The sequence below is a fragment of the Gadus chalcogrammus genome, chromosome 8 (assembly GCF_026213295.1).
Source record: "Gadus chalcogrammus isolate NIFS_2021 chromosome 8, NIFS_Gcha_1.0, whole genome shotgun sequence".
NCBI classification, from domain to species: domain Eukaryota; kingdom Metazoa; phylum Chordata; class Actinopteri; order Gadiformes; family Gadidae; genus Gadus; species Gadus chalcogrammus.
The window spans coordinates 3,920,484-3,937,457 of record NC_079419.1 but is presented as its reverse complement, the minus strand read 5'-3'; the positions used below and the strand labels follow the sequence as shown (position 1 = coordinate 3,937,457).

At 49.1% G+C, this 16,974-nt stretch overlaps 1 protein-coding gene and 1 long non-coding RNA gene across 5 annotated transcripts; both read right to left on the bottom strand.

The window, feature by feature from the left end:
• Nucleotides 1–254: 254 nt before the first annotated feature.
• On the bottom strand, nt 255–2,616 carry LOC130387720 (uncharacterized). Its single transcript, XR_008896343.1, has 3 exons — nt 2,255–2,616; nt 1,622–2,085; nt 255–794 (listed from the first exon to the last, which is right to left on the bottom strand). It is a non-coding gene; the product is annotated as an uncharacterized LOC130387720 (long non-coding RNA).
• Nucleotides 2,617–4,241: 1,625 nt separating this feature from the next.
• slc39a6 (solute carrier family 39 member 6) lies at nt 4,242–16,775 on the bottom strand. Of its 4 annotated transcripts, XM_056597096.1 has the most exons (15): nt 16,607–16,774; nt 15,727–15,939; nt 14,178–14,330; nt 13,367–13,733; nt 13,102–13,258; nt 12,404–12,493; nt 11,483–11,652; nt 10,184–10,387; nt 9,798–9,879; nt 9,251–9,610; nt 8,582–8,662; nt 7,742–7,932; nt 6,041–6,204; nt 5,668–5,927; nt 4,242–5,630 (listed from the first exon to the last, which is right to left on the bottom strand). In XM_056597096.1, the coding sequence occupies exons 1-13, from the start codon at nt 16,672–16,674 to the stop codon at nt 6,052–6,054; spliced, it is 2,289 nt and encodes a 762-aa protein (XP_056453071.1). In that variant the 5' UTR covers nt 16,675–16,774; the 3' UTR covers nt 4,242–5,630; nt 5,668–5,927; nt 6,041–6,051. The 4 variants fall into 4 exon arrangements, with proteins under 4 accessions (XP_056453071.1, XP_056453070.1, XP_056453072.1 ...); XM_056597095.1 differs by having other exon boundaries at nt 5,668–6,204; XM_056597097.1 differs by lacking the exon at nt 16,607–16,774 and adding an exon at nt 16,298–16,561 and having other exon boundaries at nt 5,668–6,204.
• Nucleotides 16,776–16,974: the final 199 nt, after the last annotated feature.

Below are 16,974 nucleotides of genomic sequence, written 5' to 3'. Positions count from 1 at the left end.
GCCCATTCTTTTTTAAACTTGTGGAAGCACTTTGCAGTACTGGGAGACACCATTGCTAACGGCAATGGAGCTAGATTCAAAAAATCTCAAAAGATGCCCAAAGCAAATACCTTTAACCCATAGTTGTGTTTCAGCAAATTAAAACATTTCAGAGTTTCATTGACCACAGATTGAGCAGAAATATTTTGCATACAAATCTTTAAATAGTTTAACCACATTGGAGAAAACTACATTCGTTAATTCACTAATTTTTTTATTAGTGAAGCCACAAGTTTTGCACATTATCCAAACAGAATACCTGAAATGTTGATATTTCAGCCCTTTCGGGTTAAAAAACAAGAGAAAAGGACAACCTAACAAGAGTGAAAAGTTTAGGCTAGGTGACCTATAGTTCAAAGATGTCCCTGGTCAGGTAGACTAAATAAAAGTGTATTCCCAATTGCTCCAGGACATTTGTGTAATTTACTTGTGAGCTCTCCCTCAAGCCTAGAGAGACATCAGTGATGAACCACCAACTAAACCAATGCATTCTGAACATTATATTTAGCTGATTTGAATAGACTTTTCTAGCTGAGGTGAGGCTGTCAAAGAACTAAATATGGAGCAACTTCAAAAAGTACATTTGCAGCATGACCAAATTATACAAAAAGTATAGGAACTGTTCTAGCAGATTTTAGAAGTCTCTTTTGATAGGCAGGGAATAATTGTCTTTGTCACCCTGTAGTCATGCCATCAAATCTGTTGGGCAAAGTACCGCTACTGATTAATCCAGTAGACTCACCAGTCAAGTCCCCCTAGTTAGAAAATGGAAGAAACCCAGTTAGTCATGTTAATTATTCTGTTACAAATGAAGACTAATACTTTCCACATATTGCGATCCAAGTTACTGGCTGCAGTCTTGGATTTTATAGTTCTATATGAATAGATTCAATTTACTAAACTATTAATCATGCTTCAGAAGAATTAACCTCTTGGATGGCAGATCTACCACAAGCCTCCATTACCACAACCTCCAGATGGCTTACGACCTACGGCAACTCCTCGACTACTGCAAGCCAACAAATTGGCTCTTGCACACCAGACACGCATTTTGCTTTATTTTAGGTTTAAGCATCTTAAAATATCCAAATCATCGCTCCAATACACAAGTCAGCTAATGGCCTACAAGGAAATGCTGAAGCTAGTGTTTGTGATAGCGATAGAAATGGACAAGCTTGCGTGTACAAATATGCAACTAGAATTGCAAGGTTCACAGCCCAGTTGCATAAGTGGTCACAACCGTTGGATTGTAAGCAAGGTTAAAAAAAAAAAAAAATCCCACAAACTAGTCAACATGGTCAATTGAAAGCCTGCACAAAACGACCATGGAATAGTCAAATGCAGCTTTACTGCGGATGAATTAAGCCAAATTGCATAAACAGCCAATGGTAAACAGTATACATATGCAATCAAGGTTGCACTCACTAGGCCATCTGGCCGTGACCGTCGTAACTGTGGCCTGGCCACGGTAGGCTCTTGTACATACGCCATCACGTCGCTAGCATCCAAACAATTCTACCAAACCTTAACCAACTAGTGAAAAATGGAACAAAACTTTAGCACACACCTAGTGACTAATCACCTTGTCCAGGGGTGTTCCAACGTGGATTACCAGAGGGCCTTGTGGACTTAAAGTAAGCCACACATTTGACAGAGACAGCACGGAATGACGTAAAACTAAGCTAATCTACAGGTTACTAGTGCTAGTGCAATTACATGAGCATTTTGCACAATATTTGTACTCCAATGCTACGTAAAGCAGGCTTCTTCAGAAACCCGTAGCCTGCTACATTAACAAAGCAACTGTAACAAATCCTGACCAAGACCGAAAGATGGCTCTGGAAGCCACTACGGCCCACGCAGCAGATTACTGCGTGGGCCGTGGTGGCTTCCAGATCAACCCTTCGGTGGACCATTCATACACATGTATTCCGAGGATGTTTTGAAGACACTGGAGTCCCATGGTACTAGATTTTTTTGAAGACTAAGTTGGTATGGGGGGGCCCAAAGGGGGCCCCCCCATAGATCTTGTCAGTCAGTCAACACCTGTTAAGAAAAACACACACACACACAAGATACAAATCAGCAAAGCTAGGTTAACAAACAGCGGCAACATGCATGTCAAGGTGCAAAGAGCAGGGTTACTGATGGCTTGTGTCCGAGGAGACAGCCCAAAAACGTCAACATTTAATAAAGGAAAATAACTTTTACTCACTGCGGTGGTCTGTTTCGAAGTGCCATGCTGGTAGCAATATTGGTCTGGGCTGCTCAGTCAAATGCCCACAAAAACAAACACGCAACAACGCATGCTTCTGATCTGCAATCTAGATCGAAAACTTTCAACACTCCCTAAACTCAACCTCGATTGACACAGGCCGTTGCAAAGTAAACCAAACCAATTGCGTTCACCTTTAATAAAGGGGTGCGTGACAGGTGATCTCAATAAGCTAATCAGAAAGAACACACTGTGATCGGCCATGAGTGAGACGTTCAAAACGAGAACGAGGATTTAACACCAGACGGAATTGTTACCATTCAAATTCAAATTTCTTTAATATTGGATAGGTTATGATATCAATGATTTGGGCTTTGAGTAGGCCTATATTTCTTAAATATATTTCTAAAAAAATTTCAGCCCTTCACCTTTTGATATGAAATCTATAATCTCATCTTCTGTATAATTTGCCCAACACATATTTTATTCGTATTATTTATTTTGCCATTCATATTGAATCTTTACTGTGTTTTATTGTACAACACAATCATCGAATAATTATTGATAATACTCTCCCATTGTGTTGATATCCATCTCCTTGGCTGCATTAAGACGAGGCTCGGGTCAGAGCAAAGATCGGGATCCACACATGATAAGGGATAAAGTTATTTATTAGAATAAAGTAAGTATCATGAAATCTGTAAAGGGATTAGTGTAGAGTATGGAAGATTAGAAAATGTGCGATTATATGGTTTGGACAGAAAACCAGTAGGCTACCAAAATCACAAGGACCTACCGAGCCAGAACGGAGGAAACTTACCCAGACAGAAAAAACAAATACTGGGAACAACAAACCATCTTTACCATGTTGGAAATACCCAAACAAAATGCAACAAACCAAACCTGAACAGCAAACCAACATATGTGACCAACCAACTGAACTACTGACCAAACACACAATTCTTTCGACTAGCCTATGTATATGGGCAGTGGAAAGTGTGCTGTGGGGATGTTGAATAGTGTTAACATAAAACAAAACATGGAACCAATCCAAAGGTCCAAAACCTTAAGGAACCACCCTAAACAGAACCCAAGTCCACCTGCCTCTGTGGAAAGAGAGAGACTGGCTAAAGCCTGCGTGGCAGACCTGCACAGGTGCACCTCATCAGCTGACAAGCCTCTCAGCCCCGCCCAATGGCTACCTGTAGCAGGTAGGCAAACACAGAGGACCCAGCAGACGAAGGAGAGAGAGAGAGCAGTCACAGCTGTCACATCTGTTGCCTGAAGATTCTTTGTTTGTCTCCAACAAAACCTTCCAAACAGATGAATCATTGGCTCATCCCAGAAGTGTCAAATTACTTTTGTGTGTCAAAACGGGCAGGGTGGTCGTGGACTCCTGAAAAATACTATGGTTGTTTTGTATGTAGAATAAAATGCCATTGTACATTTAAAAAAAAAAGGGAAGACTTTCACAATGCAGGATTCTGGGAATGCAGTGATGGAATCCCGATAACACCTGTTCCCTAATAAATGGGCTCAAGATTCTGAGTCTGCCTGCAAGAGGTTGTGTGTGTGTGTGTGTGTGTGTGTGTGTGTCTGTGTGTGTGTGTGTGTGTGTGTGTGGTTGGCTGATAATGTGAGAGAAGGTGATGCGGTCGTATAAAACAAAGACGTTGAAAGATGGGGCGATCGACGAGAGAGACGCAGAGGAACTGTCCGAGACTTTTATAAAAAACAAGTGGTCAGCAGAATACGTTGGCGTTTTTGCACTTGTAAATAGTTAGTCGCGTTTGTGGCCTACACTCAGACGTGAACGTAATCTTGCATGCGGGTGTCTTCATTCCTAAAAATGTTTGACTCCGTGCGCAGCCCCGCCTTCTCCAGTGAATTCGCCGTGACGAATGGGGTATTTTTGATCAAAAACTCAACTTCACTATCGCACCAACGTGAAACGCTTGCCGTCATGTTTATTTCAGAATTTAAACTTGCTCAGGATGAAAAAAATAAGTTACCTTTTTTTAAATATTAAAAAATAAAATCGGAGAATCCCTTGCAGTACTCCACGGTGTCCCTAGAGGTACACGTAGCCCCATTTGAGAACCACTGCTGTAGGGTTCCGTTATTAGGTAGTATCAGCTCATAAAAGCGGAGCCATGCTCGGGTAAGCAGCTTTATTCTGTTCTGGAGCGTCACAAACACAGAAACACACCAAGCGGCCCAAAGACCTGGTACGATCAACAGTGGGCATGAGAAGCAAAGTAAAAAAATGAGAAGGTACCTTAATTATACTGGTTATGGGGTAGGAGAGGAGCGTTCAGCTTAACAGCAGTAGGCTATCACAGTGGAGCCCTAACAGCAGTCAGAAGGCAAGACATGATCAAATAAAAAGACCTCTAAAACATAATGGCACTGGCTCAACCGTGACCAACGTCCCTCAAGTTCAGTTTGAATTTGAAAAACAACTCAGTAGTGCATGTTGGGGGTAGGAGGATATTGGAAGATTGAAATGTTACGTTTGATTCAAGTTTAGACACCAAGCCACTTACTTTTGTATTTGTACATTAGCGACCCATGCATGACCAAATGCAAGTCTGTAATTTCTTCAAATAAGAATAAGCCCTTTACAGTTATTTATGACATTGCCATGCCATTGTTCCGATGAGATGAAGTCCCATTTTTCAACATTAATTTCAAGCAGTAACAAGCAACACAGTGCAGTGAATCAGCGACAGTGTTTACAACTTGAACCTAGAGACCCGAACAGTCTTCACCTCAGCAGACCCTAAAGGAACTAAAACCAGTTGGATCAAAGTGACAGAGAATATACGGTTTAGTCTGCGCCATCTTCTTCATTTAATTAAATGAAGACGAGCAGTTTTACATTTAAATACTGCTCCTGGGAAAGGTCTTCATACCCAACACAGGTCAGTTGACTCGCTCTGGGGGCATGAAGGATATCGATCAATGGTTGAATAATCAATCATATTAAATACACTTTTATACCATCAAATACGTCCTTGTAGACAATTGTTTCAATCCAAACAGAATGGTTAAAGTATTGCAACACTACTAAAAAAACATGACCTTTGTATGACTATTAAAAAGAAATTACGCTGTAACAAAAAACATTTGGCGATCTCAATGTACATAAAAATGTAACACGTTTTGTCATGACATGAAATCACAGCACGGCACCACTATGAACCTGTACCGGCCCTAAGGTACTGTATCGGCTTCAAGATGTACCCTACTGGATCCGTTTAGGGAAGAGGACTACACATAGTATTACAGCAGTTCTGTACTGGGTCTATAGTACTTTGTGTACCGGGTTGTAACTGTACTGGCTCTACAAGACTTGAAGAGTACCGGGTTCTACCTGTAATCCGTCTCCAGTACTGTACTCTGTACTCTACCTGTACTGGACCCACTGGGTCTACAGTGCAGTGTAAGTTGCGAACTTTGTCCATGTGTAATGTTTAGCATTACTATTGGACCACGGTTCCCGTATCAGTATCGAAGGTCCACTGGAGCTGCCGTCCGCTCAGGTAGGGTCTATCGTTCTAGCACAGCTGGGCTTCTGACCGCCGGCAGGGAGGGAGACTCTTCCAGAACCTCCTGAGAGCGTGCAGAACGCCAGCGGCCAGCGATGGAGCAGAGAACGGGGGGACACAAGCTAAAAAACATAAATAAAATAAATGAACTTAAAACAAGGCATAGGGGAGGAGCCGGATGGGAGGGAGGGGGGGGGGGGAGAGCAGGGAGATGTGGACCGGAGCCGACCAATACCGGAGCCGGACTCAGTAGCCCAGGTCCAGCTGGATCTTGTGTTCGAACACGGCGATGAGCAGCATGATGGCGAAGCCCAGCAGGATGCCGGCGTTCTGAAGCAGGAAGAAGCCGCAGTGGCCCACGCCCTGCTCGCCCGCGTTGTTGTGCAGCATCTCTGGCATCTAGGGGGTCAAAGGTCACCAGGGTGACCAGGGCTTTATTTTGGAACAGCAGCAATGAAAAAAAAACCGATTTGTGCTCTGCGACGGAGAACAACAACCACCTCGTCCTGTTTTGAAGGAAAGCCCAAAGACCAGACGTCAAAGGTGACGTATTGACCACCAGGTGCGAGTGTGGTTAGCCGTTTAAAATCCTTGGGTGAATCCACCTAGATGTGTGCTGGATAGATCAGTCTACCAGCCTACCCAGTGGACTGTAGCAAACGTTGCTCATCTATCCGTAATACATCTTGGTGGACACGCCAACTTGTGTTGTCAGAAGAGGCAGAATTTCCAAAGGGCTTGTCACGGCTAATCACACTCACACCTGGTGGTACATGTCACCTTTAAAGAAACAAAGAAACCAAGGTTTTCCCCGTGGCTTCGACGACCAACCGGGTTGCGGTGGCTGCCGGTGGCCAGCATGGGGCGCACTACAGCCGTCGGTGGCAGCAGGGGGGGGGAGCAGCAGGTGACTATGCCACACGGTCAGCTCTTCAACATCACCTGAAGAACTAACAGGTGCAGCTGAGGGCCTGACAGCCAAACTTGTCCACCCCTGAGTGCCTGCTCATCACTAGACAGAGATAAATACATGGACCATGGTTTCTCTTAAACCAGGGGTTTCCAAAGTGTGAGAGTGAACCCCCCTCAGAGAGATAATAAACAGCTGCGCCCCCACCCCCCGAAAGATTGTGTGTTTTTAAAGATATTTTTGTTCTTTTAGACATTTTAAAAATCTTTGGCCGTTTTTTAAGATATTTTTGTTATTTTTGACATTTTAAAAATCTTTGGGCGTTTTTAAGGATATTTTTGTTCTTTTAGACATTTTAAAAATCTTTGGGCGTTTTTAAAAATATTTTTGTTTTGTGTAACTAGCGATGGTAAGTGCTCTACATTTGTTTCTATGAACTTCCTCACTGTACCGACAGAGATATATTGTAGTTTCTCTTTCTTCTGACAAATGTAAGTATTGTAGGTCGCTTTTGATAAAAGCGTCTTCTAAATGCCCTGAACGCAAATGTAAAATGTAAATGCTTACGACTAAGTGCTTTATTTCCTTTTAGTCAACGTCATCCATTAGTTTAATCCGATTTTCTTTTCTACTGATCTAAAAACCTTTTTGGGAGCGACATCGTTATTTTGTCGAATGGACATTATCAACCATTCTCGCCGACCACCTGCTTGAAGGGTCTGCACGAGGGTCTTCAGCAGCTCCTTCTATATGGTCAATGGCCGTGGTTCTCAAACGGTGCTACTAGTGCTCAGACACCTTTTCAGCCAATAACCCCCATCGATTTTTTTTAATTAACATAATGTTTGTGCGTTCCATTTGGCAGTGTCAAGACGAACATTAAAAATGTGTGTGGAACATTGGGCTGTGCTTCATGCAACTGTTGCAGTGTTCATTTCGTTAACGAAAAAATGTTAGTACCCCTAGGGGGACGCGTTGTTCCCATTGGAGAACCACAGGTCTGTGAGGTACGAGCGCAGTTCTCACCATGTCCACCAGGGCCACGTACATGAAGAGCCCGGCCGTCAGGGCGAAGATCCACATGGACACGTTCTCCGCGTAGTGGCCGATGACGATGCCCACGCCCATGCCCAGGTAGGCCATCATGGCCGACAGCACGTTGTACAGGATGGCCTGACGCACCGTCATGCCCGACTTCAGCAGAACCGCAAAGTCCCCTGGGAAATGGAGTCACACGTTCAGGCTCCGACCGATACAGCATGCAAAACGTTGCTGAATGACTGGGTGAATATAGGAGGTGCCTACTGCTAAATGACTGGGTGAATATAGGAGGTGCCTACTGATAAATGACTGGGTGAATATAGGAGGTGCCTACTGATAAATGACTGGGTGAATATAGGAGGTGTCTACTGCTAAATGACTGGGTGAATATAGGAGGTGCCTACTGCTAAATGACTGGGTGAATATAGGAGGTGCCTACTGCTAAATGACTGGGTGAATATAGGAGGTGCCTACTGCTAAATGACTGGGTGAATATAGGAGGTGCCTACTGCTAAATGACCGGGTGAATATAGGAGGTGCCTACTGCTAAATGACTGGGTGAATATAGGAGGTGCCTACTGCTAAATGACTGGGTGAATATAGGAGGTGCCTACTGCTAAATGACCGGGTGAATATAGGAGGTGCCTACTGCTAAATGACTGGGTGAATATAGGAGGTGCCTACTGCTAAATGACTGGGTGAATATAGGAGGTGCCTACTGCTAAATGACCGGGTGAATATAGGAGGTGCGTCTTGCTGAATGACAGCTTCATTTAGCAGTATACACCTCCTTAATTCAGAGTGAATACAATAAAAGGTGCGTACCCAGCTCGTGGGGGAGTTCGTGGCAGAAGACGGCCACCGACGTGCTCAGACCGCTGGACAGACCCTCGGAGAACGCAGCACCTGGGAACAGAGCAGGATCAGGACCCGCTGCGGCAGACCCCGTACCAGCAGGACCAGGACCCGCTACGCCAGACCCCGTACCAGCAGGACCAGGACCCGCTGCGCCAGACCCCGTACCAGCAGGACCAGGACCCGCTACGCCAGAGCCCGTACCAGCAGGACCAGGACCCGCTACGCCAGACCCCGTACCAGCAGGACCAGGACCCGCTGCAGCAGACCCCGTACCAGCAGGACCAGGACCCGCTGCGCCAGACCCCGTACCAGCAGGATCAGGACCCGCTACGCCAGACCCCGTACCAGCAGGACCAGGACCCGCTGCGCCAGACCCCGTACCAGCAGGACCAGGACCCGCTGCGCCAGACCCCGTAGCAGCAGGTCAAGGACCCGCTACGCCAGACCCCGTAGCAGCAGGACCAGGACCCGCTGCGCCAGACCCCGTACCAGCAGGACCAGGACCCGCAACGTCAGACCCCGCACCGCCAGACCCTGTACCAGCAGGACCAGGACCAGGACCCGCTGCGCCAGACCCCGTACCAGCACAGAGTAAAGAACAGACAGCCTAACCCCAAAGTACTCCACAGGGCTCACCGATGGCCAGGCCGTCGCTGAAGTTGTGCAGGCCGTCGCCCATGATGACCATCCAGGCCAGCGCGGCCACGCCCACCTGCTCAAAGTGCTCCTGGGAGTAGCTCTGGGCGTGGCTGTGGGGGTGGTGGTTCTGCGAGTGGTGGTGGTGCAGGATGTGGTGGTAGTCGTGGTGATGGTGGTGGTCCGACTGGCCCACCGTGTCGTGGAAGTGCGAGTGGCACTTGTGCTCACAGTCCTGGTCCGTGTAGGCCGCGTCTGGCGGGCGGGCGTGGCCTGCCGCCCCCGCCGCCGCCGCCTCTGCGGGCACCAGCATGAGCTGCTGCTCCTCGGCCAGGGCCCCGCCCCCGTTGGCCTCGGCGTCTGTGGACCCAGAGCACAGTGTTGCCATGGTGACCTCATTAGCATCGCCCTCTCGGCCGACTGCCTCAAACACAACCCTACAGTCGTTTGGTTGAACACCGCCCCCCCCCCCCCCCCCCCCCCCCCCCTCCTAACCTTAACCCAGAGAGGGAGAACCCAGAGAGGGGAGAACCTGGCGGTTCCTTACCTTCGTGGGGCTTGAGGTGGTTCTCCTCCAGGGCGGGAACCTCCTCCAGATCCTTATCTCTAGAGTCCCACTTCTTCTGTATCTGGAAGGAGGAACGGGGATTCATTCGACGTCGCGCACAGCAGTGCCTCCACTGGACACAACCAGTAACAACAAGCGGCCGACTTCATTCTGCCGCGGCCAATTTGTCATTAAAAGAACAAAACAGCAGCACACACGACCTTAGGTACTAAAAGTCGTCTGGCATTTCCCTTTGACAATGAACAGTGATTCAGGCCTCCAGCTAATTTAAACCATCTCCTTTTATGTAAAAAAATAAAAAAATACTAAAAACAAACCCAACGCAAGCTTCAGAAACAAAGATGCCCAGGCAGAGGAGGTCCCACCTTCTTGCGGTCCTTGTACATCTTGCCCAGCGTCAGGAAGTGTTCGATGAGGAACATGACGTAGACGCCGCTGAGCGCCGTCAGCCCCTTCCACACGCCGTCCAGGTTCTCCTCCTGGTCGCCGTGGAGACCCGGTCCCGCCCCCTCCGGCCCAGCAACCTCGTGGTGGTGGTGGTGGTGATGGAGGTGGTGGGTGGCCTGGGACTGGAGAAGGTGGAGGCACGTTAGAGACTCGCATCTGGGGAGGTGACCGTGGACAACATCCGGAGCTAAAATGTTGACAACATCTGAAGCTAAACGTGGAAAACATCTGGAGCTAACCATGGACATCATCTTCAGCTAAATTTGAACATCTGGAGCTAACCATGGACCACATCTGGAGCTAAATGTTGACAACATCTGGAGCTAAACGTCGACAACATCTGGACCTAGAATTAACCATCATCTGTATTTAAACATACACAATATCTAAACACCTTTATAAACTCTGCAAAACCCAAGTTACTGAAAGTCCCTCCCTCTCTCCTATAAAGCTATGTCACTGAAAGTCCCGCCCTATCTCTCTCCCCTAAACCCATGTCACTGAAAGTCCCGCCCTCTCTCTCTCCTCTAAACCCATGACATCGAAAGTCCCGCCCCCTCTCTCTCCTCTAAACCCATGTCAATGAAAGTCCCGCCCTCTCTCTCCTCTAAACCCATGTCACTGAAAGTCCCGCCCTCTCTCTCCTCTAAACCCATGTCAATGAAAGTCCCGCCCTCCCTCACCTCTAAACCATGTCACTGAAAGTCCCGCCCTCTCTCTCCTCTAAACCCATGTCAATGAAAGTCCCGCCCTCTCTCACCTCTAAACCCATGTCACTGAAAGTCCCGCCCTCTCTCACCTCTAAACCCATGTCAATGAAAGTCCCGCCCTCTCTCACCTCTAAACCCATGTCAATGAAAGTCCCGCCCTCTCTCTCCTCTAAACCTGTCATTGAAAGTCCCGCCCTCTCTCTCCTCTAAACCTGTCATTGAAAGTCCCGCCCTCTCTCCTCTAAACCCATGTCAATGAAAGTCCCGCCCTCTCTCACCTCTAAACCCATGTCACTGAAAGTCCCGCCCTCTCTCTCCTCTAAACCTGTCATTGAAAAGTCCCGCCCTCTCTCTCTCCTCTAAACCTGTCATTGAAAGTCCCGCCCTCTCTAGCATCCTCTTCCACACGGTCCGTCATGAGATGACAACGGCAGGGGCCGAGGTCAGGACACATGTGGGGGCTGGACCTGTGGGGGTGAGGTGTACGGGGGGTGTACCAGGACGTACGTGGGGGATGAGGTGGAGGAAGGCGTCGCCACTGAGCGTGCCCACGGCGAGCGCCACCAGGAAGCTGAGCAGGAAGTTGAAGAACACCTTGTTCATGAGGGGGATGAGGACGACCCCGAGCAGAGACAGCAGGCTGATGATCGTGATGGACACGAAGCCCCCTGCCCACGCTGCACACACAGATAAACCATAAACACACACACACACACACACGGAATAACGTACCCATAAACCATAACACACACACACATACCAATAAACCATAAGACACGCACACGATACGACGTACCCATAAACCATAACACACACACACACACACGGTATAACGTACCCATAAACCATAACAAACACAGTATAACGTACCCATAAACCATAAGACAAACACACATGGTATAACACACACACACACACACACACACGGTATGACGTACCCATAAACCATAACACACCCATAAGGCATAACGTGCCCATACACCATAACACAGGGTAGCTGCGGTCTACTGGGTCCACACAGTCAGGCCACAGTTACCGCAATTACCAACGAGCGCCGTCCACGTCACCCAGGTTCTACGTCCGAGCCCTTAGCGACAGCTCCGAGAAGCTGTGACTCGGGGCCCAGAGGCCGCCAAAATAAAGATTGCTCCGAGGTGGCAGGCCATGTTTTTTTTAATCATGTTGTTGTTGACGTGGTTTATTGCCAATTTGCCGAATCCTGAGAAGTCAGTGAAGCCCGAATACATAACCGGCTCAGACCCGACCGGAACCTTTTTTCCGGATAACGTTTGCGTGGGACCGTACGACCTCAGCGACCCTCTTTCAGAGTCCCTGAAGGAGGGGGGAATTGTTCCAGCTACGCCGTTTCCCCCCCCCCAGTATGGTGCGAATGCGGCGTGGAAAAGACCGGAGGGTTCCAAATCGTACCCGTGGCGACGCTCTTTCGGCTGTCCCCCCGTCGGTCTTCGTGATCGTGGTTACCGTGACGACTGTGGTTGTGCGTGTGAGAATCGTTCCCTGGAAGGAGAAGAAAGGAACATCGCAAATCACACTTTTACTTTTTCACTCACTCACTGGCTGTGTTGAAGTTTCTCCCACCTGTGATTGACAGGCAAGATGTGTTTGCCAGACCGATCAGGGAAGAGATGCTCTGATTGGTGACAATAGATTAGCCTTGGTATAGCCATGCTGCCTTGCGTGCGATTTCATTTCGCGCTGCGAGGCAGCCTGGAATCCATGGATCCGATTTTCGCTTCAGTGAAGGAACCAATCACAGAAAGGGGGGGGACAGCAATACGATGACGACGTCTATGCGACACACCGAAGCTTGTAGTTTGTTTATATCTATGGAGCCAACATGGCAGCAGACGCAAAGTTACCCTTCGATGCAGCCTTAGATAGTGTCCCAAGTAGTTTAGAACGCACGATTATTTTGAAAAAATAGCAACTTCTGGCTAAACTATTTAATTACAAAGAATTTCTGTCGCTCTACATACAATCGTATCGATCATATGATTGATACGATTGGCTATGAGCTACGTACAGACGCATTTGATACAGACATTCGTAGCGCCCAATCAACAGCTCCGGGCATTAGTAAAGGTGGGGGGGGGGGGGGGGCTGACCTGTGGCTCCGTGCCCGGCGGGATCTCGGTGGAGGATGCAGGACCCCGAGGAGATCTGGTGGAGGAGGGCCGGGCAGAGGTAGCGGAAGTCCCCCAGTGTCAGGGCCACGTCCCGGGCCATGCCGTGGGTCCTCAGGACCTCCGAGGCGTTCTGACACTGCGGGGGGGGGGGGGGGGGGGGGGGGGGGGGGAGAGAGAGCATGGGCCGTGAGCACTGCTATACACACAGGGAGTGAGCGGGTGAGTGTGTGAGTGTTCACAGTACCTCTGCGCTGCCCAGACTGCGGTCGGGGGCCGTGTCGGGGCCGCCCAGGCCCAGGCGGCGGTGCCCATCGTGGTGCTCGTGATCAGTGTCTTGATTGTGGCCGTGGTGGTGGTGGAGGGGCTGGTCCCGGTGGACCTGATCGAGGGGATCCCGATGGTGCTCATCATGGTCGTGATGGGGGTCATCGTGGTCGTCATGGTCCTGGTGGTGGTGGTCCCCATCCAGCCCGCGCCCCGTGGGGCCGTCGCTGTCGGCCCGGCGCTTGCGGTGCCCGGCGCCTGGACCTCTCCCCGGGGACGGAGCCTGCTGCTCGGGCGAGTCGGAGAGCCGCGCTGCCGTCGACGGACGGCTGTCCGTGAGCGTCAAGCTGGAGAGGAGCATCATGGGAAAGCTAACTCGACACAACCCTAGTGCATAGTGGTCCGCTGGTCGACGCCATCGTCCGAGGCCAATGATAGGAGCGAATGTCATGATTCTACGTTATATCGGCCCATCAAGGAGCAGACATAGGGGTTACATTTCTGCCATCCTACGGCTTTGACTGCAGAGTCGGGGATCGAACCCATAACCTTTAAACCCTAAATAGGTATTCATGGCACTTTCATCCTACGATATCCCACTACCAACATGGAAATAGTTGTCATTTCCTGGTGCCTCACCATGACGATGACACCAGACATCACCATGACGACCCATTAGTGTTGTGTTGGGAGGAACCACTCAAAGAACCCTGCTCCCATCATCTAGTCCTACGACCAATACCCTTGCAAACTTTTATCATCACGGCATCGACTCCTTTAGCCGCAGCTACCTGAGGTTGTGTGCATCGTTGTCGCCGTGGGGATGGTCGCCGTGGTGGTGATGGTGGCGGTGCTGGACCGTCACGGTCCGGACGCGGTCCAGGCCGATGTTTTGGAGCAAGCTCTTAAGGGAGGCCAGGGAGATGGTCCCGTTCTCCCCGTAGCTGGAAGGGGTCAACAGGAACATCGTTAGCCAACCAATTAACTCGTTAGTTAATGAACAGAGTTTTTACATCTTATTTGAATAGGCTCCCTCCTGTTACCTCGTTTTATTGGGACGTGAGAACGTTTTTGTTGCGTTGTCGGTGACTAGGAGCGGCGTTACTGTGTTCCTTTGAACCGTGCTTTTAACCACCAGGGCTTTAGAGGGTGGGACGGCTGTTTTCGGTGAACTCGGCGGCTTTGGATAACGTTTACAAAAGCTACGCCCGTTGATCCGTACTGACCCACAGGAGACGTGCAAGATAAACATAAGCCCCCTCCCTACTGAGGGCCGAAACCCCCAGACGGCGGTCTGGTACGAGGAACCAGCGTTTAGTGGTCATCCACCCACCACATACCAGGAACAAACCTCCACAAATCCTCCAGGTAGGTCAGGGCTCAAAACGTTTCCGTTCTCAGGATTGTATTAGATAAATGGTCTGTACCGGCTAATTTATTATTTTACCATTTTGTTTATTTGGCATGTCTCTTTCGAGGCATCATCCTTCATCATTTGTTCTTTTAAAAGGGACTTTAAAAACGTGATTCTATAAACGTCTGTCTATACCACAGCATTGTTAAATACTTCATTATTTAACAATGATTTCCATCCCGAGACACCTATATCGATTAACTAGTCTACACATCCGATATTAAAAACAACAGCAAACCACTTGTTACCCAGACAACGCAAAAAATGTAATGCACAAAGCACCGTGGAAGAGTGTTTTTCTTTCAGCTGATTGAACGGCAAGAACGAAAATAACCAATATCTAATCGCTGACGGAAACTGTGTTGTTACATCAACCAATCAGAAGAGTCCTTTCATTGGAAGATGATGTGCTTCAGAGGCGGATAACAACCCCGTCGTACAGGCTCCTCCAACCACGGGACACCGTGGAGAGGTTTATTTCCTTACGTAAAGCACTCCGACGGCTTTTTGTGTTTGAAGGACGCTAGATACACAAACAGATTCCACGGCTGAGAGATCCACTCAAAGACAACAACAGCGCTACAGACGCAGCCAACCACACGAGCCTCCCGTCATCCACAGGGGAAGTGTCTGAACAGGATGAGTGACTCCTATACCACAGGATGTGGCGTAGGAGTCACAATCCCAATTCCCCACAATCCCAATTCCGCAACAATCCACTGTATTAGCTTTACCATTTTTGAAACAATTTTTTATATTATTTTACAGAAAGAAACTATATTTGTTCCTAAACATTGGATGTTGCTACATTAGGATACAGTGTGCCATACTGTAAAATAATATGAATATGGGGGGGGGGGGGGGTTATTCCATGGATTTCTTTAGTAAACAAATCAAGGCTGTGGTCGTGACGCTCACCAACCCACCGGTTAAACAGAGCCTCCAGGTGGTGTCTCTGGCTCGACTCCGCCTTCTGGATGTCCACCACAGCTGACGGCATGTCCGCCCCGGAGCGTCCGACCCCCTCCGTCGTGGGACACTCGACTGCCCCGGCCAGGGCACCGCTCGGCACACCGCCGCCCCAAAGGCACAGGAGCACCACCAGCACGGCCGTTGCTCTCCTCCCGACCATCACACCCCTGGTTCAGACATCACGACACAAATAGTCACGCGTGGTTGAGTAAATCCCGCTGGCTGGTCAAGCTTAGTTGGTCAGTTTGACGTCCTGTAAATAATAAATGAATCCTCCGGGTGGCGTGTGTGTGCGTGCGTGCGGCGTGCGGGGGGGGGGGGTTACAAGGCACATGATCACCCCGAGGAATATACTATACAGATACTCTCTCACACACAGTTGACAATGTATCGACAACAACAACGCAGGTTTCACAGCTGTTAATCTGTCCCCTTCTCCACTCCTTTGACTCCAACCACCCCTTACACTACGTGTACTTAAACCCAACCGGTTGAAGGAAGAGTGTGCCTCGGGCCTACACCTACAGCCGGTTGCATATGGCCAATGATTGCATTTGTGATCCCCGCAAAACGTGGGAAAATCGTGCACGGCGACCGGGCAGTCAGCATGCGTCGGGAAGTGGATCACATAAACAACATTGGGGAGTACACATGGTGGATGTGTGCACCCTGCACCGCGGACCTCCGTGCCGTGTGCACAGAGAGAGGGGCTCACCCCGGAAACCGAGTACAGACGGCGGGGATAGCGGAGCGCGGCGGTCCGCTCTCCCCGTCGTCCGTGCTCGGGTTTCTGGGGTGAGCGACCGGTGTTCGGTTGTACTCGGACATACTTACGACTGAGTGCGCGACTTAGTTACGGTTTTCTCTCTGTTTTGTAGTCCAGACGCCCGTCTTCTCCTCATGTTGTGCCTTCTTGTGCTAGGCTAGCAGTCGCTAGCGCTAATAAGTAGGGCCTGGCTGGAAGGGCGCCGTGGTGAGGAGAGGCGGGGCGACTCGAGACCTGTGATTGGGCCGTGGGGAGCAAGTGACAGCTGGCGGGGCCTGTGATTGGGCCGTCTGAAGTTAGGCATTCAGGACTTCTGAAGCACGTTTATTGAAGTGGTGGTGTGTTTGTGTGAAGGCTTATCGATAAATGGTGTTACAGGGGATTATTTGAAGAAGATCCAGGCCTCCATTTATTAATCCGGATTCGGTCGGATAGT

Coding starts and splice junctions, on each gene's coding strand:
- slc39a6 (XM_056597095.1), bottom strand. CDS start 16,674: ATGAGGAGAAGACGGGCGTCTGGACTACAAAACAGAGAGAAAACCGTA. Junction 9,880..10,183: donor TGTACAAGGACCGCAAGAAG/GTGGGACCTCCT, acceptor TCCTCCTTCCAG/ATACAGAAGAAGTGGGACTC. Junction 6,205..7,741: donor ACGTGGCCCTGGTGGACATG/GTGAGAACTGCG, acceptor TTGACCCCCTAG/ATGCCAGAGATGCTGCACAA.